At 39.9% G+C, this 27,881-nt stretch overlaps 1 protein-coding gene across 1 annotated transcript; it reads right to left on the bottom strand.

Moving 5' to 3' along the window:
• Positions 1-1,473: 1,473 nt before the first annotated feature.
• pik3r2 (phosphoinositide-3-kinase, regulatory subunit 2 (beta)) lies at positions 1,474-27,209 on the bottom strand. Its single transcript, XM_026313270.1, has 16 exons — positions 26,954-27,209; positions 19,561-20,465; positions 9,155-9,247; positions 6,977-7,051; positions 6,111-6,263; positions 5,076-5,286; positions 4,854-4,939; positions 4,310-4,412; positions 3,992-4,090; positions 3,702-3,882; positions 3,347-3,466; positions 2,971-3,113; positions 2,578-2,754; positions 2,363-2,434; positions 2,054-2,224; positions 1,474-1,816 (listed from the first exon to the last, which is right to left on the bottom strand). Exons 2-16 carry the CDS (start codon positions 19,877-19,879, stop codon positions 1,609-1,611), a joined length of 2,211 nt encoding a protein of 736 aa, XP_026169055.1. The 5' UTR covers positions 19,880-20,465; positions 26,954-27,209; the 3' UTR covers positions 1,474-1,608.
• Positions 27,210-27,881: the final 672 nt, after the last annotated feature.

The raw sequence follows: 27,881 nt of genomic DNA, 5'->3' as shown, positions 1-27,881 counted from the left end.
TGTACACAAGTTATATTATGGATTTCTTTTGTTTTTACATTAATGTTCTACAGCTCTGTGAGTCAAGCCTCTGGTGAAATGAACAGTCAAGCGCAAGTGGCAAGGAAGTACCGTGAGTAAATCTGCATCGAAAAAACAACAATAAACATCTGCAAGGACACTGTACCGCAAAAACAGTCTAAGCTAACTAGAGACGAAGTAAATACAGTACCGAAGATACGATTATTACATAGACCGAAGCTCTGCGAGTGTCTTCAGCATATAGACACAAGACGCATAACAGGAGCACTAACAGTTATGCCTTAAGTCAATGGCTACAGGTGCTACAGTATCAAAGAGGATGGGGGAAAAAAAAGGAAGAAGTTTGAAACAAAGATACTTGATGCAGGAGTCTTTCCATAATTTCCATTTAGAAGGAAACCTGAATCATGTTGAACTGCATTTATTAATGAACCTCTGCATCTAGCATATTGTGATTAAAAAGTATTTTGATATTCACAATAGACTAATATGTACCATGCATTTCTATCCTGTAATACAGTGTTTACTGTACGTTGTACCTCGTCAAATGAAAAAGAGGCCCACAGAGAGTGACAAGCCAAAGCAGTTGGAAAAAAAGATAATTTCAGAAAAAAAAAAAGTATACCTATATGTGAGTTTTTTTCTTTTTTCTTTTAAAGCTGTAGCTTTGTCTATGTCGTTTTTTCTCTCCCTCCCTCTCTTCCTGCTTTCAACGTCGACGTGCCCCCTTGTTCTAGTGACACAGGCCTGTGGTCATTCAAAGCTATTATTACTATGGCACTTAAGCAAGCCTTAAATTGAATCCATCGTTTTAAAAAAACATAAAAACATCAACCCTAGTAATGACCCCCACCCTTCCCCTCCCCCTCCCCATCCCCAAGGCTCCAGTGACTATACCCCCTGGTCCTCGGTTTCTCAGCCTCCTTTAGATGAAGTGAGCAGCCTGGTTCAGCCAAGACAGTCCTTCAGCAGATGACAGCTCAGGCTTTTGTCTACAATTTGCAGGCAGTCTGGGGATGACAGATCGGGCCTTTGTCTAAGGACAGTCATCGTGTCGAAGGCAAAAATTTAAAAAAAAAAAAAAAAAAAGTTTCTTCTGTAAATTTTATCATCATCTGGTCTCTCTTCCTCTCCATCATCTTAAAATTTGTGTGCTTATTTTGTCTTTCTGTAACAAAAATTTAGTCTGTTTTTTCCTTTGTATCCAAGTACATTTCTTGTAAATTTCTTAGATTTTTTTTTATAAATGACACTGTACAGTCATGGCTTGCTAATGCAACACTCTGCTCAAGGTAAATCTCTGTGCATCAGCCTGTCTAACTGTACAGTGCATACTGTTTACAGTGTGCTTTTTTTAAAGCCATGCTGTTAGCAAGGAGTACTCTTTGCTGGACTGTGGTCACTGTGAGAAATTAGTACCAGCCTCCAGCCAAAAACATGAATTTTTTTTAAAAATTGTGGCTTTTTTATCCACCACTTTACACACATGAAAAAGCACTGTTCAGAGGTTTATTTTTGCCCCAATGCGTATAAGAGAAACTTTTGTTGCCCCACCCTGGTTGACAACCTACACTGCTGGTGAACAATTCATCTGGGGTGCTGGTTCTGGTTCTGAGATCGGGCCAGGACTGGGTAGGCTAGATTTACATTCAGCTGGTCGTTGTGTTGGACCAAAGAGACGTTTTTGTAGTGGAGCACCAGGTCTTTGAGGGACGAGTACAGATTGTAGGGCTCAGCGAATCCATAACCTGTTGCTGTCTTGTAGATGACGCAGTGCTTGGTGTCACTATCAACACTGGAAAAAAGGACAGGGATCATATTGTAGTTCTGTGTTGTCAACATATATGTAATTGTCTGTTCTAAAATGACTTTCCAACAAGATGTGTGTTAATTACTGAGCATTAGTGCTGCTAGGTGGGTAGTCTAATATTTACTGTAGATTACTGTGGTACAAAAAACAAACAAAAAAAAACATCACTTCTGTAGATTTTTGGGTGTATTGTTTCTTAAAAAAGAAGAGACACAAACTTACATCACAGAACAAGCGTAGGAGCCCTTCTGCGACTGACTCTCTCGAATGAGGAAGGTTCCGTCACATTTGCCTCTCAGCATTTCTTCAGCCTGGGTGCGTTTGATATCGCCCACATACCAGGTGCACTCATCATGGTGGGGAGAGCCCTCGTCCTCCTCCAGTGAGTAGGAGCTGGAAAGTGTTGGAGCAAACACTAAGGCACATCTTATGAGCAATCGTGACAATGAACAAAACACTGGGCTCCGACCACCAACCAAAATTACAGCTGGAGATACTACTGCAAAAGTCACGACAACACGAGTTACTTACTCATCAACGTCATTCTTTATGCCCAGCCATTCATTGATCTTCTTCTGCCGTGTCCCCTTCTGTGTCAACCATCTGCAAAACCAGGACACCACTAATTTAGTGCTGACAGGCAGTCTTGATGCTTGGTTGCGTACTGCAGATGTCTATGTCAGTGTTAAAGTTAGTATGTACATGGATTTCAGGCATGGAGTAAACACTTAATTAATTTTCATTACATCAAATACTGGTCTCTGATCTTGCGAAGCTGCATGAGATCCGGCTTGAGGCTGTTCATCTTCTTATCGATCTCTCTGTTATCAGAAGCCTGCTGTCTCAGGTCCTGCTCCAGTTTACGCTTGCTGTCATGGATCTCCTTCACACGCGACTTTAAACGTTCCGAGTTGCTCTGGATCCTAATTTGTGAGTGATAAAATTATGTCCATGAAATTAAAAAAAAAAAAAAAAAAAAAAAAAAATGTATATATATATATATATATCTAACAAACTGCTATTTTAATTTAGCAGCATGGTCATGGTTCAGTAAAACAAACAGCATTCATTTGCTACATGTATTGCTTTGAGTTTAACCTGAAATATTAAGAATCCCATGCATGCAAACATAAACATACTTTTGAATCTCCTTTTCATTGCCTTCACGTTGGAATCGCTCCAAAGACTCTCTGCTGTAGCGCTCTTGAGTCTCACACTGCTCCTCAAAGATCTTGATGGTTTCATTGAAAGCTTCAATGGCTGTGCGCTTCATCTGCAGCTCCTGTGGAAAAAGAGCAACATTTGTTTTATTGTGTTTAATTCATTCCACGTCATTTTTTAAGTGCTTAAGTAAAAACTCTGACTCTTTAGTATAAACATTAAATATGCATATTGTCGTAAATATTTTGGTCAGATTAGTTTTTTATATATATATATATATATATATATATACACACACACATATATATACACATTATGCATAAAATTATGTAGATTATTATATTGAACTTGTACCTGTGAGGTGCGTGTGTATTCCTCGTACAGAGAGTCATACTCGCGGCTCTTCTCTTGGTACTGCTCGTGATAGACTTTCAGCTGCTCACCAACCTCCTCTATACTGTTCTCCTTCACCAACTGAGCCATACAAAGAACAAACCAAAGAGATCTCATCACTTTGATGAATGAAAAAGAATTCAAGCCAGATGTGCTTGCTGTTCATGAAAATAATGACATTAACAGGACTTTCTAAGTTGTATGAGTTACTTGAGTTTCAAACTTGCAGAGACTTTGCTTCTAATTGAATCGAAAGACTCGTCAAACTAAACAAAAAAAAAACAAAAACTGCTGCATAATCTATAGCTTTACCAACCTGCTGGTATTTGGAAATAGGGTACAGAAGCTTGGTGTCCAGCTTGGCGTTATATTGGGCCAGAGACTCATGGCGGTAGTGATTGATGAGCTCCACTACAGACAGGAAGGTAAGAGGCTCTGAGAAGCCGTACCTCCCGTCTCGGTGGTAAATCTTTATGAGCTTGTTGTTCCCCCCTTTCCTGCAGGGGGAGACAAGAGCCAAATGAGAATGAACCCCAGTGTGGGAAATAGCAATGTTAACATTGCAGGTACTCAACAAGAAACATTGCACCACAAGTGTTGTGTTACCTGAGTGTGAGGGTGTACTCGCCCTCCAGTTTACTCGAGGCATCTCGAACCAGAAAGGTGCCGTCTGGAGTGTCTCGCAGCTTCTCATTCACCTCCTCTCTGTAAATTTGATGACATGCAGTATTTACTTCTAGGTCACTATGATTAGCTACAACTTGCAGCAGCAAAATAATAGCACAATTTTAGTATGTATAAAGAGGTATAATGAATGAAAGCTGTGGTATTTATAGGAAAAACACAATCATCCTAATTTATAGCTAGCTACTAAAAATAGAAAGAATATTTTCCATTCTGAACAGTCTGTTTTTTATAATGTACCTGGAGATTTCCCCCCAGTACCACTCAGCATCATTCAGCAGGCTGTTTGTGTCTGTCACGGCTGACTGTGCCATTTTTGACTTGACTGGCTTTGCTGGAAGAACTGGAAACAGACACAAACACATACATAAACCCACAAAGATTACACACAGTAAACCTGTTAAACTCCACTAGAATGCCCTCGTCCTGTGTCTGCTCTTCCTTTGCTATGTTGCACTCACTCCTTTAATAAACACAGACACGTGGTATTTCTGTAATCAGTAGGTATTGCTGTTCTCTGCGGGTTAAATGCATTTCTAACAAAACATATTTATATATTAACTCCATGGAGACAAGTATAAAGTTGTCTTTTTGGATGTATGACATGACAGAAATACCTTGTGTGTTAGTGTAGTAAACGTAAGAGAACTCATCTACTGCATACAGATGAAAAATGAAAACATCTTTGTGTTGGGGTGTAAACATAGTTCTAAGCAGCCATCATATAAAAATAAATGAATAAATAATGAAATGAAAAAAAAAAAAAAAAAAAAAAATCAGGAACCTGGAGGAGTGAGGTTTTGCTCTGTAGTCCTTTCTATTAACAGCCTCTCCACCACAAGGGCGGGGAACTCCTCGTCCAGTGACAACCTAGAAATCAATCAATCAATCAATCAATCAATCAATCAATCAATCAGTTAGTCAACAGTTCAACATTACAGTGGCTGACTGACATATTCAGTAGACTCAAACTTTAGATTTACTAAAGCGGCCTGGAAGAATTTACCAAGGGGTAGATTGGCTTGGTCGCATCAGCAGTGGTCCAAAGATCTTTCCCAGTGTGTGTGTGTCCAGGCCGTTGCTGGCCTGCACCTCTGTGACCTTAGTCAGGTGTGTGAGAAGGTACTGTAGTGTGAGACGGTGATGGAGAGGGATGGTGGTGGAGCTCTCGAGCACCAGGCTTACTTCTCTATCATGGCTAGCAGCGACAGCACCATCTGGAAGGAAGATTCAAAAAAGCATAAATAAGCATATGTCACACTATTGTGACACACTGAGCAATATGTATACACTTTTATTTTTATCTGACAACTTCAGGAGAATCTGCAGTCTGTCTTTAATCCTCAAGTTTACTCTAATGTTTCTCATTTTTCTTGCAATGCACGGTCAATGGGGTCAATGTTTCTAGAAATAGGTCTAGTATACAACTGAAATCAAATCATGGTGTCCATTGTGCAGAGAAGAATCAGCTGAGGCATTTCTGACATGCCTCAGTGAGCTCATATTCTCCCAACACTTGATTATTCTCTCAACACTGACATGCGACTGACCTCGATCAGCAGCATACACAGCTCAATTTAGGCCCCATGCAATTCTTTCTTAGATTACAGTTACTGAAGCAATGAAAGGTCAACAACATCAGCAATGCACAGCTCATTTTTAAGCATGTGCTTTTCAATTACACTGCACAAAAAAAAATATAATAAAATAATTAAAATATTTTTTGGTTTAAGTACAAATCAACTTTAAATTCAAGAATTTTCTAGAATTAAGCTTAATCGCTTTATCTGTTACCAGATTTAGAGCAATCAGAAACAATGAGAAAGCTTATGCTTTATGCTAAAAATGTAAGAAGATCCAATTGCAGAGATTTGAATCAAGCAAGCAATTTGGATAAAGAGAAACAGAAGCAATCATCTCTTGAGTAGGAAAATGGCTGTTTGGACAATAAAATAAATTTCTCCTCAGGGCCTCATAAAATTTATCTTACGTCATTTTAAAAGTGTCAGTGTTACGGATTTCCTCGTGACATGAGACCTACCTGCTGACTGCTGTAGGACCTGCTGCTGCAGTGTGACAGCAGTTTGAAGGTGAGGGTAGATACAGGCAGGGATGACGGGTGATGGGAGGTCTTCCAGGTAGTGCAGGACACACTCAGATAGGTAACCCACATCTTTCTGACCCATGTCACTTTCTGGACAACAAAAATATGTATTTAGAAGGACCCAATGACAAGAAAAAAAAAAAAAACATCTCTTTCATATATATATAGTAGGGCTGTTAATGTTAACGTATGCAATTAATCTCAATTTTAATGCAAAAATTTTTTTTTAACACAAATTAATCATTTGATAAGGTTTGACCCCAACTTCTTGCTGTCATCGCAGCACAGATGGATATCTATCATTATGTGATAAGGGTTAAGTTACAGCTACACTACTTAATATGATCACAGAAGACACAACGCCTGGTCTGCTGAACGGCAATTTTCGTTATAAAAAGCTTCCAGTTGGAAGTTTGAATCTGTTTCCTTAAACTAGTTTGTCATGAATTTCTTTATTTCAACACATTTACAGGTAAATCGTAGTATTTTAAATTTTTAATCGTCATTAATCACAGTCCATGACTGTGATGAAGTTTTTTAATCGACTGTCACACACACACACACACACACGAGATATAATTTTGTTCTTTTATTATGTTGACTGTGCTGGGCTTCACTTTGGTTGAGTAACTAAGTTTAAAGAACCAAGCTATGAAGAGCAGTTAGTTAATTAGAGCTAATGTATGGTCCACTAGCTGAATGAGCAATGTTCTTAACACTGCAGAAAATATGAAGGCACAGCTGTAACACACGTCCAAAAACAAATCGATGTGAAAATCAAATTTAGCATCAAACTGACTCACCAGAGCTCAGGCTGTACACTGGGTTGTCTAAACCTGAGGAACTTCTTGTCCTGTACAACGTCTTGAAGTCCAGACCTGAGAAACACAGGAATAGCAATTACATTTCACAGAACTGAGATGATCAGAGTTTTGTCAAACACAATAAATAGAGCACAGTCACGCAGAGCAAAGTAGAGAAGAGAAGGGTAAGAAGGCAAATTTAAAAGTAGCAACAGCAGCACATTTTACCATAGAAAACAAATACTCATAAAAATCAAATGCACATGTGAGCCTCACTGCAGCCAGCAGCTCACTGACGAACGCATCAATCTATGTCGACTTGACAAAAAAGTGGACACTTAATACAGGCAATTAATTACCAGCTGGACAATGTCAGCGTGAAAGCAACAACTAGAGCACAATAAAGCACTTAGCTAGATAAAATTGTTAGAAATGCTTAGCACAACATGGCAGCTGTGTGTTGTTTTCATTCCAGTTTCATATCCAACAACAGAGAGATGATGATTAATCGCAGGGGGAAGAGCTGGTCCTTCAAATGTTTTTGTACAAACAATATTTACAAGAGCAAAGCCAAGGTATGTTCCCACATTAAGTGTTTTATTTTTGTTTCTGGAAAATGTGTGATTCATTTAGTGTCTCTGAATACCAGACACAGCGCAGAAAATTACAACCCTAAGCAGAAACCCAACAACACAATTTTCTTTTCAGCAGAGAGAAAGATTTCACTCATCCTGTGAAAATGTCCCTGACGAAAACATTTGGCTTGAAAAAAAAAAAAAACATTTTGAAACATTGGGTCTAGACAGCTTGGATCTAGGAGTCAATTCCTTGAGACAAGCCAGTCTTTCAGGTAGTTGTGAAAACCACACCATACAGTCAGAGTGTGTGTGCATCCAACATTGGGAAGTAATTCAACATTACTGCTACATTACAGTATTTACATTCAGAGACAGACCTCCTGTCTCCTTTCTACATAACGCCATAAATTAAGTATTTACCAGAATAAGAAGAATTTTGGTGAGTGTAATAAAAAGTATATGTGTAGGCAGCGTAAGAGGGATGAGTATCTGCATGTCACTATTTGTATATTTGTATGCTGTATATAAAGTGAATATATAAATCTTATTGGTTCCAGCAGTGTGACACGTTTTTTCCTTTGTGATCAGATTTTACTAGATCCATCAATAAGGAATAATGGCCTTTATCTAAACTCACATAATCAATGCATTTTATGAGGGGACAAAATTTAAATGCCATACAACAGACAAGACTTTTTCCAGATGTGTATACACTGCAATAATAACCTCTACCCAAAAAAGTCTGTATGCATACTAAAAATGCTTCTGATGCTGCCGATATACACTGTTGTGCTATGATGCAATACACAAGCTGCTCTCTGCTGCAAAAATAAATTGCAAATATGGTGAGACAGTTCCAGAAAAATCTTGGAAATCATGAATATTATTAAAACTTTGCCTTTGTGGAACATACAGTAATGTAATGGGGAATATGTAGTACATGGAATTAGTTTCTAACACATAGCAAGCTCGTGGGAGTGCAGAGCTGGTACTTTGACTGGTCAAACTACAAATTATTATGCAACGACTTTTTAAAATTTACTGTCATAGTCATTTTTCAATAAACATCAAAGTGACTTGTGTTGTGGTGATTTGCTACTTCTATGTTTTAATGTTATTGCAGACTGAATCTCATACTGGGCTCATGACTGATCAACATTTTATATGATAAGCAATTAATTGCTTAGTCAAGAACAAAATATGCATATTAATTGATATTTAAAATAATTATTTGTGTGAGACAGGTAAAGAGGGAACAAAACAAAAGAGGAAAAACTGTAACTGGAGTCCCACTGAGTGCTACTTGTTAATAACATAGTGTGAACCAAACCCACTGTGCAGGACTCTCAGGCCAATAAGAACTACTCTGACTTAGATCCCATTAAATATCAGTTCAGAAAATCTATATTAAGCCTATAACTAACTGAGGTACTGAGAGTGTGTACATCTGCATCTGTGTGACTGCCTGACTGGATCCACGGCTATACAAAATGCTGGCATGAGAGCAAGAGGCAGATGGCAGGAGGGAGGCAGTCGCACATAGATGGAAAGACGGCTAGACACCACAGCCAGATAAGTTGGCTGGTTGACGTGGATATACCTCTCTTCTCTATGGCTTCAATGAGGCTGACAAGGGCAGGGGGAGCCGTCTCCGGTGGTGTGAATTGCTCGCTCAGGTCCGGCGCAGAAACAGCTGGAACAACAACACAAACCACTGTTACACTTCTGGCACACAGCCTCCGAAGGACCAGCAGCACTGACAAGAGCACAGTTAACTAGGAGGCATCGCACAAATAGACCAAGTATAATGTGAGTATATTCAGTATAAAGTCTGTGAGAAACATTATAAAATATGACGAGGTAGAGTTTAGTATACATAATCACAAGAAGCACACCTGTTCTGCAAAAAGCACAAAATGTAATCTTGCATTTGCCTGCATAATAATCTAATAAAGAACTACAACAGAGAAAACATGGAGCTTATGATGCATGTCACTGTGTTGGTTTGTAGTCTAGAGGTCTCGCTGATGAGGCTTAGGATAATAAAACCAGAGCAATTTAGCAAATGCACAACAAATAAAAAGATGTTTTATTCATAAGAGTGAAAGTAAAAAACGCCACAAAAACCTTTGCGCTGATGGCAAGCAAAAACTTTATCTACTTTACAAATCCCCACAGACTAAATCAAACGTCTTTTCAGTCCAAGAGAAAGTAAAAAGGAGAAAGAAAAACGGGGAGAGGAGAAGAGGAGAGTGATCCCACTTCCCTCCCTCCTCTCTATTTTTTTCCCTGTTTTCTTTTCTCCCCTCTCTCTTTCTTTCCTCCCCTCTGCTCCGTCCTGCTCGGTGTTTTGCCTTAGCTCTTTGCGTGAGTGGAGCACAATAAAGGATTTAATCAAAACTCCTGAACAAGCAAAAGCCCTGTGGCAGTGTGCCAGGCCCAGCCAGGACAGGCAGTGTCTCCTGTTTGGCCCCAGAGCAGGCTGTGAGCCGGGAGTCGAGGAGGGGAATGTAGGGGTGAGGGGCGGGGGTAACGCTGGGAGCAGGGAGGGCCTGGCCTGGCCGGGGCTTGGCAGTAGGCTCTTGTTCCTGGCACAGCTCGGCTAAACCACTGCTGATTATTAATTTGGGGAGTTCAGACAAGAAACGCCGCGTCAGCACATTCCATTCCCCTCTCTCTCTGGTTCTTGTTCTCAGTCGCTCTTGATGTCTCTCGACCTCACTCCCTTTCTTTTCTCTCTGTCCTTTGCTCACTTGTGTTCTTGGACTTTCTCTCTCTCCCCTTTCTTTTTCTCCTTTTTGGTCTCTTCTTAGGTTTTTATTCAAACTCCCTCATTCGTTCTCCATCTTTTTCTTTTTTCCCTTATCTTTGTGTCTTTTCACGCTTTCTGTTTCCATGCCTGCTGCTTAAACATGGAAACTTTGCCTGGAAGCTCTCTAGAGAGCAGACAGGCAGACCACTGCCTCTTCTCTATCCCTGTTGGCCATTTTGCCTGGAAGGCCCCATCCCCCTCTGTCATCACAGTCTTATCAGTGTGCAGTACAATTTATAAAGACATGTTAACTGCAAGCCCAAAGTAAACATCACTATACATCATTTGTTAGTGTTTTTCTTAACAACTATTATCTCTGATCGGAGTTCTAAGCCCTTTAAAACCATTATAAAAGGATTTGTATGCCTGGTTTTCAAACCTGCCACCATGTTGTTAAGGTCTGGGTAAGTTTAGATTGCTTAGGGAAATACTGTACTCATGGTTAAAAGAAACTACTGTTGACTGACAGCAATCTCTTGTTTCTCCTGCATGACACAAGGCTGCATTCGAGAGGAATGAGAAGATGAAATACGATACAGAAAGTTCAGGTTGAGTGACAGATCCATACATTTTAAGGCTTCCCAAACAACAAAACACTGTAGTAGTAAGACAGGGTTAAACGTTACACACTGGTGCTTCTTTTACCTCACAAAAGGTCTTTGTGCAAAGCGTACGAGTCAGTTTGTTGACACAAAGAGCTGCTGGTGCTAATTGTCCAGTTGGGTGCCATTAAACCATTGCAGAAGTAGAGGGTGCAACAAGGATGACACAATTGGCACTAGTCAATCCGCAAATGGCAAAAAAAAAAAAAAGATACAAGTAGAAAACATGGAAAACTGGGATTTGTTTGTTTCACGTATTAATATTAGACATGCTAGAATCTCTTTATCACTCCATAGGGCTGAACGATTTTGGAAAATAATCTGAGATTTTTTTTAACCAATGCAATTGCGATTTACAATGCGATTATTTTTTCAAAGCTTATAGGACAGGTTAGTAGTATTGCCCCGTGAGGTAGAAACCAAAGGCAGGTTTTGCACAATACCTGACGCTGCTCAGCATCTTCTTTTTTAAAGCCAAAATAGTTCCATTCAACGGACGTACTGCTCCTCTTTGACACTGAAGCATTTTCCGCAGTGTCAGGTTCTGTCGACGCTGAAGCCGCTGTCTAACAGATTAAGTTGTAGTGTAGCGTGCCAACGCTATTCTTAATCTGATGCCTGCTAAACTCTCGCATGTCACGTGATGGAGTGTAATCGCAGTCTGCGGTTTAAAAATCGTGTTTTTTCAAATCGCGATTTAATTGCAAATGCAATTAATCGTTCAGCCCCATCACTCCACGTTATCTGTTTTGATCTACAACATCATTTAAGTCATTACATGTTCAGTGAATGATCAAGTCATATGCTTCATATAAAACATGCCATTAATTTAGGAAGCATAGTGTATTAATTATTTAGTACAAGAGCACAGAAACCAGTCGACAGGCTGCAGACATAAATACAAATAACATTAACTGCCATATTTTTTTTATTAAAATAAAGTAAATTTCTTTAAGTACAAAGAAACTTTATTTCACTGTAAATTTCTCAGAGAAGAAGCGCAAACTTTTGTGTAAAGAAACGTTTTCTATTTTCTGTAAAAACAGCTGCAGCACTGCAGTCTCCTCAGGGTTGTTGGAAATGTATGGAAACCAAAGGCAGAGAGAGAGAGAGAGAGAGAGAGAGAGAGAGAGAGAGAGAATGACAAAGTAACAGGCACACAGTCAATTAAAACCACTTCCTTGGGACACAGGCATATGACTTGACATGCCCCGAGATGTAGCCAACATGTGAAACAGAAACACAGAAAGGAGGGGAAAAGAGAAAAAGCATGACAAAGAGTGTAGCTTTGCACTCTTGCACTTTGAAAAGTGAGTACTGGTGCATTTGTGGCCTTATAAGTCCAGTTATTACATTCACTCAAAGAGAATATTAGTAATCCAGGATAAAACTGAGTCATGCCAGAATACCTGTAATGCCTATAGGGTCATATGTGATGTGTGCTGTCTACACACAAAGCTCAGTGTGAAGGTCAGTGAAATGCTGCAGATCCTGTCTTTGTATGTTTGCACTGACTTGCTCACTCCGTCCAAGGCAAGTAGCACACAGGCAAAAGCGAACTGGATAAAGCAAAGCTATGTGAAGCAAAATATTTGCTCTGCATCTTCTACATCAGTATGCTTATGTAATATGTAGCTGGCTCTGCAGCATTCTCCCTCTCAGAGGTCTGTGTCAGAAACTGAAAGTGCTCCAAGTGCAGACATACAGCATGAATTCATTCAGGATTTCACTGGTTGAATTAAACCTCAGGAATTGCCTCCCTTTAACCCCAGCTCGGCAGCACTTTGGTTTCTGCCGATTTTATGTGAATGTCTTATTGTACTGGAATTAGGGTATGCCACTGTCAGCACAACAAATTATGTGGAAAATTTTTTATTTTAATCTCTTGCATTTGACAAAGCACCATGTAATTCATATTTTAGGCAAATGATTATATAAATCAAGCCATAACACTGCAACGGCTACCACTGAAACAATGCACTGTATCACCAGTGCTTTTAAAGAAGATGCATAACAATACATTTTCTCATACTGTAGAACCTGATTAAGTGATCAGCTTGAGATATTTTTGTCTTTCTGTGGCTTTGGCTGCATTTTATGTTAACTAATGCAATCATTAATATTGACTTCACATTTTCAATACGTCAATTTCACTATAATCACACTCCGCAAAGAGGTGTATAATCTCTTACCTGCAGAAGCACAGGCTCAGCCTAATTCAGTTTACAGGCAAAAGAGCATGTATGTTTGGTTCAGAACACGTTTAGCCGACTTCACTGAAAGCCAGCGTCTGAGCTAAAAGTGTTGGAGCAAGTTGTGCTCCCCAGTAACGTAAAAAAAAAAAAAAAAAAAGATTAACCATTCATGGATTAACTGTTAATCAATGTCAATCAATCAATATGTCACTGCAATACTGAGAGGTAAAACAGTTTTTTAAAACTATTGTCGAACCTTATAATTGAGTTTAAGGACTTGCATTGTAAAATTTCCAGCTTGCCACAATACTTCTGAATTGCTCTGTGCACAATAGTGTATCTTACGAAAAGTGCAATGATTTGACTGACAGAGTATGAGTAAACTTCTCAGCTGACGCATCAACTCATCAGAGCGCAGCCGTAATGCAGTCTCCAATAAACACGGCACTGGGTGAAATCTTCATTATTTTACCACATAACTTCTCAAGGTTTAACAATCACTCAAATGCACTGAAATATTTTGGGCTAAATTGAAAGAAAACACTGTTAAAAACAAATAAGGATGGAATTTGCCAAAAAATTTTAAACCATGCCGCTTACTCCAAGCATGCGTTTTTTTACGTGCAGTGGTGACAAGACCAGATGGTGTCTGGTTCACGGATGGTGTGTAGCAGTATGTATGCTGCTGGTCAGGTTTCACCACAACGTGTCTTCACTGCATCCCAACTATGTAGACAGACAACGTATCATGACCAGGCCCCCCATCCATTCCTCTGTCATTACATGCTTCAAAGTTCCACGTGTGCAAGTGAGCCCCTGCTACAATGTCAAACACAGGTGACTGCTGCAAAACACTGAATTGGTTTTTACAGGCCTACACGTGCTACGGAGAAGAGGTATTATTATAGAAATGTGCTGTAAAATCTGTAACAGACTGAAGTTTAATGCATCATGACGAGAATTTATGTTTACTTAAAAATAACACCATTTGTTCTATAATGTCAATTTCTGAATGTTACTTTATTCCAAATGAACCGATTAAGACCAGGTCTATTTAAGAGCTGATAAAACTCGAGGTTATTGAGATTTTGTGCTCAATCTGTTTCAGTGACTGATTTATCATTCCACTCACATTCACAATACAAGTGTCAACTCTGCTGTGAATTAAAAAAAAAAAAAAACGGGTGCATCATGTACACATATTGTGCGTCCTAATTTTTCTTGCTTTCCGTCCACCTGAAAGCCAAGAGTAGACATTTAATCAATGAGTCAAGAGTGCAAAACTGTCTGTGTTGGTGCTGCTCCCTCTTTCATTAAAATACAGTGAGTATAGTAGCAGTATATTAACAGGTTTTTTTTTTTTAATGTAGTGTTGTTGACTACTACATCATGCATGTACCTGAATGGACTACTGTGTTGCATTTGTTGACATAGTTGTAAATGTCTTCTGTAGCTGAACATCCTGGGCTCAGTGTGCTTCAAACGAAATGCTGGCACACACCACCTGAAATCTCCCCTAAAACTGACAATCCAACATTCACACCCACTTTACACATTGAGGGAAGCTGTGCAGAGGTGAGAAAGTATGAGAGTTTGAACTTCTCTCTCATGTTCTAGTTATATCATTCATTACATAACTTCTTCAGTCACTTTTGTAATGTACAATGTGTTAAAATTTAAACAAAAATCACAATTTAAACAATGTTCCTGCCTTCAGCATGTTCAGTCAATACCTCATACAAACTAGTTTGTTTCAAGTGTAGCCTTGGCCTTAAATATCAAAACGAACAGCTTTCAGTCACATCCATGTGCAATATAATGCTCGGTTGGAGATCTGACCCTGAGAATAAACCTACAGTGTTTTTATTATTATAATAAGTAGTGTTATTATCATTACCGCTAGGAGGACAGCCTGTCTAGTCAACTATAAAAGCTACCATGATTTCATTCTGTGGAAACAAATAGGAATCGTGATTTGATTTCATTCCTGCCTTCAGTACGCAACTGTACAAAATGTACTTCACTCTGTTTCTGGTTTGCTAAAGCCATTAATCTTTCAATAAGACAACTACACGCCTAAATGACTTCTCATTTACTGCTCTGCCACTAAAGAAATGCTCCAGAAAATAACATTTTCTACCGTTCTGCTCACTGTAACATGCTAAATTTACTAAACTCCACGAGAATAATGCGACAGCCAGAAGAGAAACCAAATACAGCTGGTTTCTATATTTGCAGTTGGATAGGGTGGCCTTGGCTTACGCTGTAGCACTTGTCTCCCCTCCGTTTTCAGCCTCCCCATATCTTCCCCATTCTCTTTCTCTCTCTTCTCCCACCCCCTCATGGGTTCTTTGAAAGTGTTTTCCTGGTAAGGCACTGGGAGTGGAGAGCAAGTGGAGGCCTCTCCTTTCTGAGAACTGGCCCTGCTAACATAGTTTATAGCTGCCCAGAGACAGTATTAGATGTGTATGTGAATAAGGGAGAGAGGCTGAAAAAAAAGGGAGGGAGGATGGGAGAGGAGGAGGGCAGTGAGAGCGGGAGTACGAAAGGAGGAGTTTGCAAAAATGCCAAGCCATGGTTCACTTCAGCAGGCAGTTACAGTGAGGCCAGGGAGAGGAGAGAGAGAAAGGAGAGAAAGAGAAAAAAAAAAACTCTCTGTGTTTGTAGAATTATTTCTGCTGCAAATTGAGAAATGATTTGCCTCTGAATCTAGCGAATGAAACTGATTTTCAGTCATAACTTATTATTTATTACACCAAATACTTAAACTAGACAATATGCAGCATCATCAACAGCACAATTTGTTCTGGGTCACCAGTTCACCAAACTTCATTCTTCATTTGCATCTTCTGGGCAACAATAAATCTGCATTTTGCATTTCACATGCTTCTGCTGAAATCACTGTCACATTTCTACATGCACTTAAGCAGCTGAGTTGTTGTCGACAATCTGCAGTAACCTGATTTCTAAAATGCAAATGAGAAACCTGGTTTCCTTAAGATGGGCAAGGGATTAAAGACAAAGACTTCAGACTGTAGCAGCAGTGCACAATAAAGAAAAGAAATATTAATTGTGGTGTATCAGGTCAGAGTGAGTGCCCACAAGAAACACAAATATTAATACACTGCAAATACTCCAGTCGTGGTTTAAAAGCATTATTGAGGGCTGTGCAGAAATCTGATAATGGCCAGCTGCATGCAAATATTGGTTTCCAGTAACCAGGTTGCTGAGGTGCATGAAAAGACAGATTTCCTTCCTCGTTTCATCCAATAATCATGCCTTTTTTGTGTGTATGTAGTAGCAGCACAAGATCCTGTGCTTACCCATTTACTTGCCCTTTTTTCAAAAGGAAAAAACTGATACAAATGTTGGGTCCTAACACTGTAGTTTACAAAAACATATCAGTGCTAAATTTCTTGCTGCCTTAAATGTCTGTCTGAATGTTAAAGGATGGCTGCTGAGATTAAACTTCCCAACAAACATGGTCATGGTGCTTCCCATCAATGCCAAATATTACGATCCCTGCAAATAGTAAATGGGCCACACTAACAATAGCACTATTCACTCATTGCCCAGGGCCTCTGTTCCTTTAGGGAAATGAAGATGATATTTGTCAAATTTGGGTTCTACCATTTCTAATCTACCATGCACATTTGGTTGTAGGCCAAGGTTCCTTCAGTCACTGCCCTGCCCCCCATCTCAGCTCTTTTTCTCTGGGTTTCACTTGGTTCTTCTGCCCCCGTCTCTCTAAATCAGACACAAAATGCCTGCTGCCCAACTGGTTTGTCTCACTGTCTGTCAAACCACAGGGACAGTGCTGCACTCCTCACCTGCCTCTGCTAGAGAAAGTTAAGGCCTGTGCTTATTTACTAACACGTTCACTCTCATGTTTATATTAAAAATTAAAAAGGATAAATCCAATTTGATATGAATTCTGGAGCCATTTGTGCAGCAGAGTTTTAGGCCTTCAGAAAAAGAAAAAAAAGAGAATTGAATTCCAACTAATGAATTTGAATGAGGCCCAGTGTACTTTGTTGTACACGATGAATAGCCAATTGGCTCAACCAGAGGTAATTCAGAGTTCACAGCCTACGTGCTCAGAGTGGTACTTAGCCCATCTGTCATAAGAAGCGCAAGGGAAATTACAGAGAATGCAGCTTTTGACAGGAGAGGAATGTATGTAAAAAACTTTTATTTAGCTATTTTGGCTCTGCGCACCTTTTTCTCTGGCATCCCATACAAGGACGCAATAAACCAGCTGGAGCCAAACGCAAGGGAGTGGAAATGAGGAGCAAATGATGGAAATCTTCGGAGTGTGGCTGAAAACTGGTGACAAATCAAAGTTTTTTCAAAGTTCAAGTCAACCAATCTATGCAAAGTGAATGTTTGGCTTGGATGCTGCTGTAGCTGAAAGCAGGAAACTTAATTATTATGAATAACTATCAGACGTTTCCCTAAGTCGCGGAGTGAAGAGAAGCGTGAAAGAACAAAACACTTATCACTGAGTAAAAAATGTGGCATTGTAACTGTGGAATAAATTTCCATTAGCGTTAGTCTTTCTCAAAATGTCAATAAGTTTAACTTCTGAGTGTGTTACGTGAGTGGAGGGTAAGGAACAAATCACAGAACAGTAACAGTAAGCATTTTCCTGTAGATAAACCCAGATGCAGTTTGGATGCCAAAGACACATGTTAATGATGAATGCGAAAGGAGCCACAGAGACAGATAGATTCAATGCCAGACCTGTACAAGAGAGTCCAGTAAGTAAATGGATTAGTTCTTCATTATTCAGCACTGAGTTTGGTTATCAGGGCTTCCAAAGAGCTAAGGCTTGTGACATATTTTAAGGACAGATTAAAGGGTCAGCCCAAGTTCAATACCAAGGGTGAGACGCATATCAATACTTTGAGGAGGGCTGTCGATGATACCAACTAACAACCAATGGGCAGTTATTAAACGTATGCTTTATGTTGAATACATTAGATGTTGTTGTCATGTTAAGTAATAATTTATTCACAAAAATTCACTGAAAACTTTGAATCTCTAAAAATATTAATTGAAAACAACTTCACTGAAAAGTCCATTCTCAGTGAATGTGCACTAGAGGGACTGGTGACCTGTCCAGGGTGTACCCCTGCCTTTCACCCAAAGAGAGCTGGGATAGGCTCCAGCAGATCCCTGTGACCCTGATTGGGAATAAGTGGGTATAGATAATGGATGGATGGATGGATGTGCACTAGAGGTTTCAAGCTTCAGTATGACATGCAGGTAAGCTACATGTAAGGATCAGCTTCCAAACTAGTTTTGATGTCACAAAATGATTTTGAATGTACCCGACTACTCAGAGTTAATGACCACAGAAAAAAAGCAGATGAAGTTGAAAACAATCTGTGCAGCCACATCATTCTTGCATCGTGCAAGTGATAGAGCCAAGTGGCTTGGGGGGGGGGCTTCAACTTCTTCATTTTCTGTAGTTAAAGTAAAATCGATATAGAGAAAAATCATTTATGGAGGCAGTATGAATTAACATGATTGACCCGTATCTTACTGCTTTCTGACTGGGTACTTTCTGCATTCTTGACGCTTATCGTATTTTCCGGATTATAAGTCACACTGTTTTACTCCTCTGGCTTGTCCTGCGACTTAAAAGTGTATATTTACAGTAATTTTGCTGAGTATTGTTACATGGCCCTCTTGGCTCTTGACTGAATTGAAGATAATATTATACTGCTGAAGAAGTAAAAATGTTCATGTTCACACTAAACTACAACTCCTATGACAACACAAATGAGAAACGTTATTGCCCAAAAGAAAGCGTTATATTGCAGATTTCAAAGTGCAGGTAACAAAGTCTGCAGCTGAAACAGTTTGGAGTGAATGTCGGCCTTTAGACGACCCAAGAGAGAAGGAGGACACGCTGTTTCACCCCACGATGTTGGCACAGTTGTTTAACGTTACTTGACACAGATAAATGAATTTCATAATGCACTTCTGCTTGTTGTTATGCCTAGCCTACGTTCTTCACAGATAATTTAGACTATAATTAGTATAATGAGAAATGCAACTTATACACTGAAGTGACTTAAATATGTTCTTTTCTGTTCAACAAGGCTGTTTTTGCTAAAAAATACAGAAAAAAATACGGAAAATACAGTAACTAATAAAACTGAATATACAAACTGCGTAGAAATTCTAGGGTGAGATTCTTTAAAATAAAATAAAATAGTCAGCTTTGATCTATATTTTAGAGGTAACTTGAAAGAAAGAATCTTCAATAGTAAAATATTTCAAATGCATTAACATCAGCAATATATTACAAAAATGCCAGACCTACTGCACAGATACGCAGCAGAGAAAACTATGTAATTAGCATAACATACAAAAAAAAGGACCTCACCTTGAGATGACTCTTGCCTGGGTGCAGCAGGGAGGGGCCGCTGGGACCTGGGTTGACTTGAGGGGAGTGCCATCTTGACGGAGCCTACGTACTCAACATAAGTCCCCGGGAAGTCACCTCTCTGTTTGGTGCGCTCATTGTACCCGAGGAGCCAGCCGAGGTGCTCTGGCTGCTCCACACAGCCCTCCTGGTAGTTCTCCATGGACAGCAGAGATGCCTTACTGACTGTCAGCAGGTCACCAGGCTGCAAGTCCAAGTCCTCTTCCTGGTCCTTGGTGAATGTGTAGAGGGCACGGTACTGGAAACCTTCTGCCGCCATTTTGTTAGGGAGGCAAAAATCAAAATGGCCACCGAACAGAGGATAAGATGTTGCAGCCCACTGCAGAGCCACTGCAACAACAGGGTTCGGCTTTACAGAAACCCTCAGCAGAAACCAAAATGATGGTTGAGTCACTAAATTCTGGTGATGGTGTTAGTCCAGTGGCCTGAAGGGGTCGGGGAGATAAGGGGAGGAGAGGGAGTCACCCGAAGCTTAGAAGCATTTTCTGAAGTTTATAAGATAGTGTTCTGCTGCTGTTACGTCCGTTTCAGGCTACAGCAGTTTCAGACTTGACCGGTGTTGATGGTCTGATACACTTTCCTCAGCTTGATTCCCCGGTTGAGCCAGATGATGGAGCAGAGGGAGAGCGTTGGCAACATGCTCTTTCAAGGAGCGAAAACCTGCTGGCTGGGTGCTACTGGATCAACCGGGCAAAAGACTTTGCCAGTCGAGGGCCCTGTGTCGCTGACTCGCAACGGTGAAATGCAGTGGTCTGATTGGTAGCTGAGCGGCAGAGTGGGAAGGTCTTTAATCCTCTTCGGTTCTCTCAGGCTCCCACATGTTCTGGACAGGGATTATGACCAACCTGAACAACATAAAAAGCCAAAAAATGAGACAAGAGAAAACATAACAACAAAAAACCAAAACGTGAAACTAAGAATTCATTGTGATTAAAGGTCAATTCTATTTGATAAAAACCCATAAGTAAAGCGGCCCTCATCAACGTGAAAAGAAGCTTAAATCGGTGCATGAAAATGGCGAACTGCGGCAGCTCCATGCATTTGTGCAGTCTTCGGTTAGGACAGAGAGATCGGATGATGCTGCTGCGTCATAACCAACAGCAGACTGGGTCCCTGGACAGGAGCTTCCATTCCCTCCACTCTACATTTACATTTACATTCACACACACACACACACACACACACACACAGCCTTAACTGACACATCACAGTTTTCACAGGAACAGGAAAAGTTTCACTGTGAAATAAATGTCCTTAATACTTACGCAGCAACATGCACGATTAACAGTATCCGAAGAAATTTGTGCAAAATGGCGAAGAACTGTTTTTTGCAGAACGAGCCTGCAAAGAAAACTCAGACAGCACCTCGGCTGTAGGGCAACCAGAATTTTCTGAAACATTCAGAAACCTCTGCAACAGTTCTCTCTCTGCAGGAGAGAAAAAAGGCAGCTCTGTGTTCCCTCAAATATTTTCGGCTTCATTCTGTCAAAACAGCTAAATCATACTGTACCAAGTTTAGTGCTGATGAAAATCCTAAATGGGCAGTCAACTGAGCTACCAAAGACTGGCACACCATAAAACCCCACTTTAAAGAAAATGTTTTGATGTAGAAAAATCACACTGTTTCTGGTCAATTAGATCATATGATTCATATACAGCAAAAGGTCAATCCGTGGACGTATAACGAACCGTCTGCGAATAAGATGATTGCAAAGCCCAGTAAAAGTGCATGATTACTGCTGTGCAACATCTAAATAACAGTGTCGATAGACTCGATCTTATCAGTACCCCAAGTTCATCTATCAGGTATTCAAGATTAAAAAAATAAACCTGAAAACGGTATGTTACAATATCTATAGCAAATCAGGAAAAAAAAAAGTTTTTGGCAATTTAGAGGGGGCAAAAAAAAATATATATATATATATATATATATATAAATGCTGTAGTTAAAATTCAAAACGGCAAATGAGAGAGGGAATGAGGAAGAGAGAGAGATTAGGGTCTCCAGATTAAGTACGACATCTGTGGTCTGTGGACCAACCAAGGACAACGGTCCTGTTAACCTCTCTGGACGGGTTGAAAGTGTGCCAGTGACGAGATGAAACAGGTAATGAGGGAGGGTGAAACAGACAGGACAGTGCATGGAAGTTTTGGTCAGATATGTCAGGAGTAAAAGACCCATTCTGGGTAATTTTCCAAAAGGTCCAAATCCGAATAACTATAGGCCTGGTTTGCAGGCCCGATGTTTTGTGCAATCATTTCATAAACGTTTTTAACGAACAATGTTTTAAATGATGCACTGCAGATGGTTGAATAACATTAGGTGAACGGCTAACAAAATACACCTAAACGTCCTATTTTCATCTTTGAATGCCAAAGTGCATGCTTTCGAACCTTATTCTAGATTATCTGTCTCCCTCCACGACATTCTGAAAGCAAACGTACAGAAATTGCAAGCCTTCGTGTGTAAGAATATCATCTTTTTAAAAAAGGTTTAAGAGTTAGTGTCATATCAGGATGCAGCAGAGTGCAACACTCACCCCACTTTTGGTTCAGAGGGAAGCTGGACAGGCTCAGCCAGACTCTCGGTCCAACATCCTTCGAGTCGAGAAGCAAGGTGCCAGGCTAGACACGTGGCACTGGCATACCCAACCACAGCCCGCAATCCTCACACCACCATTACCACCCCCCCTCCAACTCTAAACGCCCCCCTCCCTCCTCTCTCCACCTGCTCTGCACCCTCCCACCCCGACCCCAACACACACAGTCCTGCCTCCACCCCGCCGCTCGCCATCCCCAGCCAGCGAAAAAGTCCAGTCGTTGTTCCAGTTGCCATGTTTTATTTGTTTATAGTCAGAGCAGTGCTGCAGAAAAGAGTTAAAAACAAGATAAAGACAGAGTAGTAGAAAAAGCAGTGCACAGGCAGGATGCTTAACGAGTACTCCTCTGTCACCATTTAGTTCCAGAGCAGAAAAAGTCGTTAGAGGTGAGAGAAGAGTCCTCTCTGTTACGGTCCTGTTTTGGTAGTGCTGTGGCAGCTCACAGTTCAGTGCAGCAGCAGCAGACGGTAAGCTCAGCGTCACTGGATCCATCCTTTTTTTAAGACTTCTTATTCAGTCAGAGCAGAGAGCAGCAGAAAACAGTGAAAAAACAGAGTGAGAGCAAGAGACGGAGTACTTTGCTATCAGCAGAGTCCAAACGGCTGAGGGAGACCACAGGAAAATAATTAATGAATAGGCGGCAAGTAACTCACTGTTGCTAGAGAGAGGGAAAGCTAATCCTGCACTCCGATTGGCTGCCGCTCTGGCCATGTGCTCCCCAGTCACCAGAGAAGCCGGGCAAATCAAGGAAATGTTCTAATATTAGAAAATGTATCTAGGCAGTGATCAAACATCTGACCCAAACATTTCCACCTTTTCCTCACACACTTGACTTTTCTCATCTGTGCAACCTTGATGCCTGCTCATCATCTTTGACGGCACGATGATTTAAATCAAATGAATCTGCCACAGGATGATGATGAACAACATAACATGGAAAAACTGCAGGTTGTGTGTGATTGGAGAGAAGTCCATGAGTCATGGTGAAGTCGTGCAATGAGATGTAAGGAGACACTTTTTTCTTTTAGGAAACAGGGTGATATATGTGGTGACTATTTGCACAAAATGAAGAAAAATAGATTTTAAAAAACAGCAGCAATAAGACAATGTACTCCAAAGGGCTGGTATACTAGTTACAAGTAAAGTAATAAATGGTAATATTAATGTTCATTGTAAAAATTAAAAGCGTGAGCTGTGAGGTGCACAATCATAAGTCATAATTGTGATATAACATTTGTTGTTTCACAGAGATATTTTATTTAACTGTGGAGTAAAAGAAGACCTAGATTCAACTCAAAAGGGCATCTAGATTTTACGCTGCTGTCTGCAGACATTAAATTACACGATGTGTTTAGTCAGCCAGCGGAGCTCTGAACTGTTCCTTATTCACCAGTATGCATAATGTAAAATAGCATAATAAGTTATTCAAAACATCACCAATGACACGACATGAAGAGCAATCAATCAATCAATACTATGAATATTTATATTTCTACTTTTCTCTTCATGTATTTTAGTGTTACTGCACTTACTATATATAAACATGTATTTGGAGTAAAAGTGTAGGTCTTAAACTGTATTTATATGGAAAATGTGTTTTTCTAATATATGTAAATCCTGTACTATTTTAGAGTTGAAATGTGTAGCTGATTAAATTATTTGCTTTGCAGAAACATTAGTTGGACTATTCTTTTGAAAATGAATCCAATGTTATTAAATGTTTGACTTTTAGCAGAAATATCAAATATTTAGTCCACTTGCTCAAATGTGTAAATTTGCAGCATTTCTCTTTGCTAATTACCACAGTTTAATTGGTATGAGAAACTCCCTGATAGTAAATGTATCATCTGATGATTTTTATGATCATATTTACCATCCATATTATGCATACTTATTTTTATGGCCTGACAGACATGAGGATGAGAGTTATATTACAGAGTAAAAAAAAAAAATCCTAAAAATAAACAAAGAATATTGATTATTATTAAATATATTGCAGTGAAACTCAACTTGTCAGTACCGTCTGGTGGTCAAACTTACATTTCTGTACTATATAATATACCCTAATATCAACTGGTTTATTGGTTTAGCTGTATAGATAATAAATAACCTACATAAAATGTACCTGAACACACTACCACTTCATGGTTCCTGTAAATCCATCACCCAGCTATCAACTACCAGTGCTGATGAACAAGTTTCTCTGTCGTCCCAAGGATATGTTGAACTTTTTTTTTTCTTTTTTCCTTTTTTCTACAAAATCATCAGACGGGACTTTTTGGGTGTGTTTCATCAATGGTCACGTCTAGTATGCAGGACAGGTTAAAATTAGGTGAACCCAAGATTTCTGCCATATCACCCATAGTTTGATGGAAACATGCCTAGGCAAATCCCATGCAAATATCTGCAGCAGTTCACTGCACAGTTGTAGTGATTTTTCAGAAAGAGCTGATGAGTCGATTTGTTTAAGAATATTATCTTAGCTTGTAGACTTTTTTATAGAGTTGACAAATTGCAAGGTTACACACTGTGCTATGTGGTCTCAGAAATTCAGTCTATGTTTTAATCGATATAAAAAAATGCAATGCACAAAATCCGGACACACACACACACACACACAGGTATTAAATGTAAGTTTGTGTATGTGTTGAATCTTTGCAGCCCTGCTGGTGAGGAGTTAACTACAGCACCACCACGCATGCAGCCTGGCCTTGAGCCATCTGTCCACATGGAACTGAAAAATCTACTGCGCCACAGGCAGAGAGGAGAGGCCAACAACACAGCGGCTTGCGAGGACTCGTTTTTCAGCTTAAAATGAGGATTTAGGGGGTTTTACTTTATGGTTTAAAGTTATGTTCACCTGAATTCTATCTGTCTTTAATGAAACTGAAAAGCTCCCTTCACTAAATAGAAACATCTGCTATGAAGATTATGTAGCACTGAGACAGCACTGTTCCTAAAAGTCAACCGTGCCACAAGGCTCTACAGTAAAAGATTACTTTATTTATCAGAAGATAGAAAATGCAGGCACATCATCTGCTGCTAATTTAATATGCTACCCTAAATACATATGGCCATGTAGTTCAATTTTAACATTTTGAGTCTAATAAAAGAAAAAAAAAAAAAATCTGATAAACCTCCAAAGTCTGCACCAGCTGAAAACAGCACAAGCCTTTTTGCTGCATAACTGCATGTAGTAAGTGGTGTCATATTCATGCCTCGTGTTTCTTTCACTTAGATTACTGCATTTTTATTGGCTATTAAACTAAACACCCCCTAACAAGTCAAACATATATGCAAAAACCAAAACACTGTCCACACTAAACATGAACATATGCAGGTCACACACTGGGTTACAACACAGCAATGACAAAGCTAATCAAACACTAATCCCATTGTGCTGCAGACGGATTAATAGTGAACCGGTTCCACTTGGTGATGAAATAATTCAAATTAAATTGCACCTACAGCACGTGAACTTAACTTGTCTTTCAGTCTATGAAGTTACATTCTGATATTATGGAAATGTTTTGTGAGAGTTAATAAGACACGTTGCTGTCAAAATTCAAAACTTTCTAACTCAAAAGTTTTTTGTTTTTTTTTTGTTGCAAACTATTATATGTTTTGTTTTATTGTGTACAAGTCATTTCTGCCTAAACTGGCCTTAAACCTGCACTATGCTGCTATTTTGATCAAATAACACAATATCAGTGTACCTGGGCGCCACAGCTGAAGGACATATAACAAAATAACCACAGCTGTATGCATCTGGTGCAGCTTTAAGTTAGCAGACGCTCCATTCTGCCCCACTGAGAAGTGACACTTGGCGTCTTGACAAGCACCACTTCTTTGGGATATTTTTTCTACAACAAGCCCTGCGGGTTGTTCAGAGCGTTTTGAGACATTTAGAAAAAGAACGAAGCCCTTGCCACAGCCCATGATGCACCATAATAAAGCAGCATAATGGAGGATTGACACTGGGTTGCATAATGCTGGATTCAGTAATTACATGGGGTGGAGGCTGGAGGGGTCTCCACACAGTTGAGTGGCTTGTGTTATTATGCAAGTGGCACGATTTCCATTAACTCCTAGATGAATGCCAGGTCCTCAAACCTGGGATGTAACACACACGTCAGGCCTTCAGCTAAGCCAGGCCACTGCAGGAGGCCATGCAGTGTGGAGGTGAAGGATACACAACCAGTCTCTCTCTCACACACACACACACACAGGTCTGACTTACAAATCTTACCAGTAGAAACATCTGAATCATTTAAACACTGAAAACATACAGAAACACTTTAAGCTTTAAATTCTGCATACACGGTCAACTCTGGGAGCTATTAAAAGTTTAAAAACCTTTTTCTCGGCGGACAGGAAAAATAAACAACCGAAGAAAACAACAAAACAACAGAATAATTGAACTCTACCTTGAACAAGAAATAAGAAATACTCATATCGACATTAACTTAACGGGCTCAGCGTTTGCTACACGTCAACTGTCGATACGCGACGAGCATCTCGCTACAAGAAGAAAAAAAAACACCTTTGGGCTCAGAGCGAAAAAAATACAACAATAAACACAAGTTCGTGTAGAAACTTTTAAAAAGTGAGGCACAGACCAACAGTACGGAGCTGCGTGCGCAAAGCACACTTGCAGCGCTTCCACCATTTTCCAGGACAGTGGCCGCTGCCTCGCTGTAACTGGAAATGTGCAATAACTTGGGAAAACTCACCCGCGGATATTTTCAAGACTCTTCTCACTTTTGGCTGCGGCGCTTTGACACCTCAAAGTAGCAGGCAGAGTCCGTGCGGTGCCTCCTCTGCGGACGAAAGCTTCTCGCTGTGCACGAAACTTGTAACAAACCCTCCGGTCATATCTTACTACGCCTTCTTTGCTGTCGCTCTTCCTTTCTTTACCCCGTTCATGACTCCCTGCTCCCCTACACAGCCATTTTCCAGCTCAGCACGGCGCAGGCAAGGAGAGTGCGTGGGAACTAATATGAAGAGCGCGGAAAGTGACGAAGCCGAGCGGAAAATCCCGAACGATTAGTGAGGGGTCACCGACTGGTCTCGGCCTGTGGTGGAAATGTGACCCTGCCTGTTACTTCATACTTTTATTATACTGCAAAGAAAAGATAAAAGACCATTTATATTGGTGAAACAATATTTCGAAAAGTAATATAAACTGTTATGGATATGATATCCAGACCATACAATTAACATCTTTTTTTCCCGTTTAATCCCCTTACTTGTGTATTTATCCTGCTTGAGTCTTATTTTTAATTTTTTTAAAACCTTTTTTTTGTATCTATGCATTTTGTCAGTGAGTTTAATCTTGGGCTTACCCCGTGTATTGTTTCCACAGAGAATAATGAATATGGGTGATCAGTGCAGACTGCCATACTTGAACACCAAGATTGTTTATGATGCCACAAATGTGCAAATGCCGTTGTATGAAGAATAAATGACATAGACTTTGTGGTTCTGGACTTTCCAGTCCTCTGCAATTCATTTATTCCAAGCAATGTAAAGACAATAGAAAACAGACAATGTCACACTAGTCTGCACCAGATACCCACATGGTAGGAATTTCACAAAGGCCAGTTTGTCATTTGGGAACAAGGGGGTTGTGAAGGGAGCAATAACTTTAACCCGCAAACA

Source organism: Mastacembelus armatus, chromosome 17 (assembly GCF_900324485.2).
Source record: "Mastacembelus armatus chromosome 17, fMasArm1.2, whole genome shotgun sequence".
In the NCBI taxonomy this organism is placed as follows: domain Eukaryota; kingdom Metazoa; phylum Chordata; class Actinopteri; order Synbranchiformes; family Mastacembelidae; genus Mastacembelus; species Mastacembelus armatus.
The sequence above is the reverse complement of the archived record's forward strand: the minus strand, read 5'-3'. Positions and strand labels throughout refer to the sequence as shown.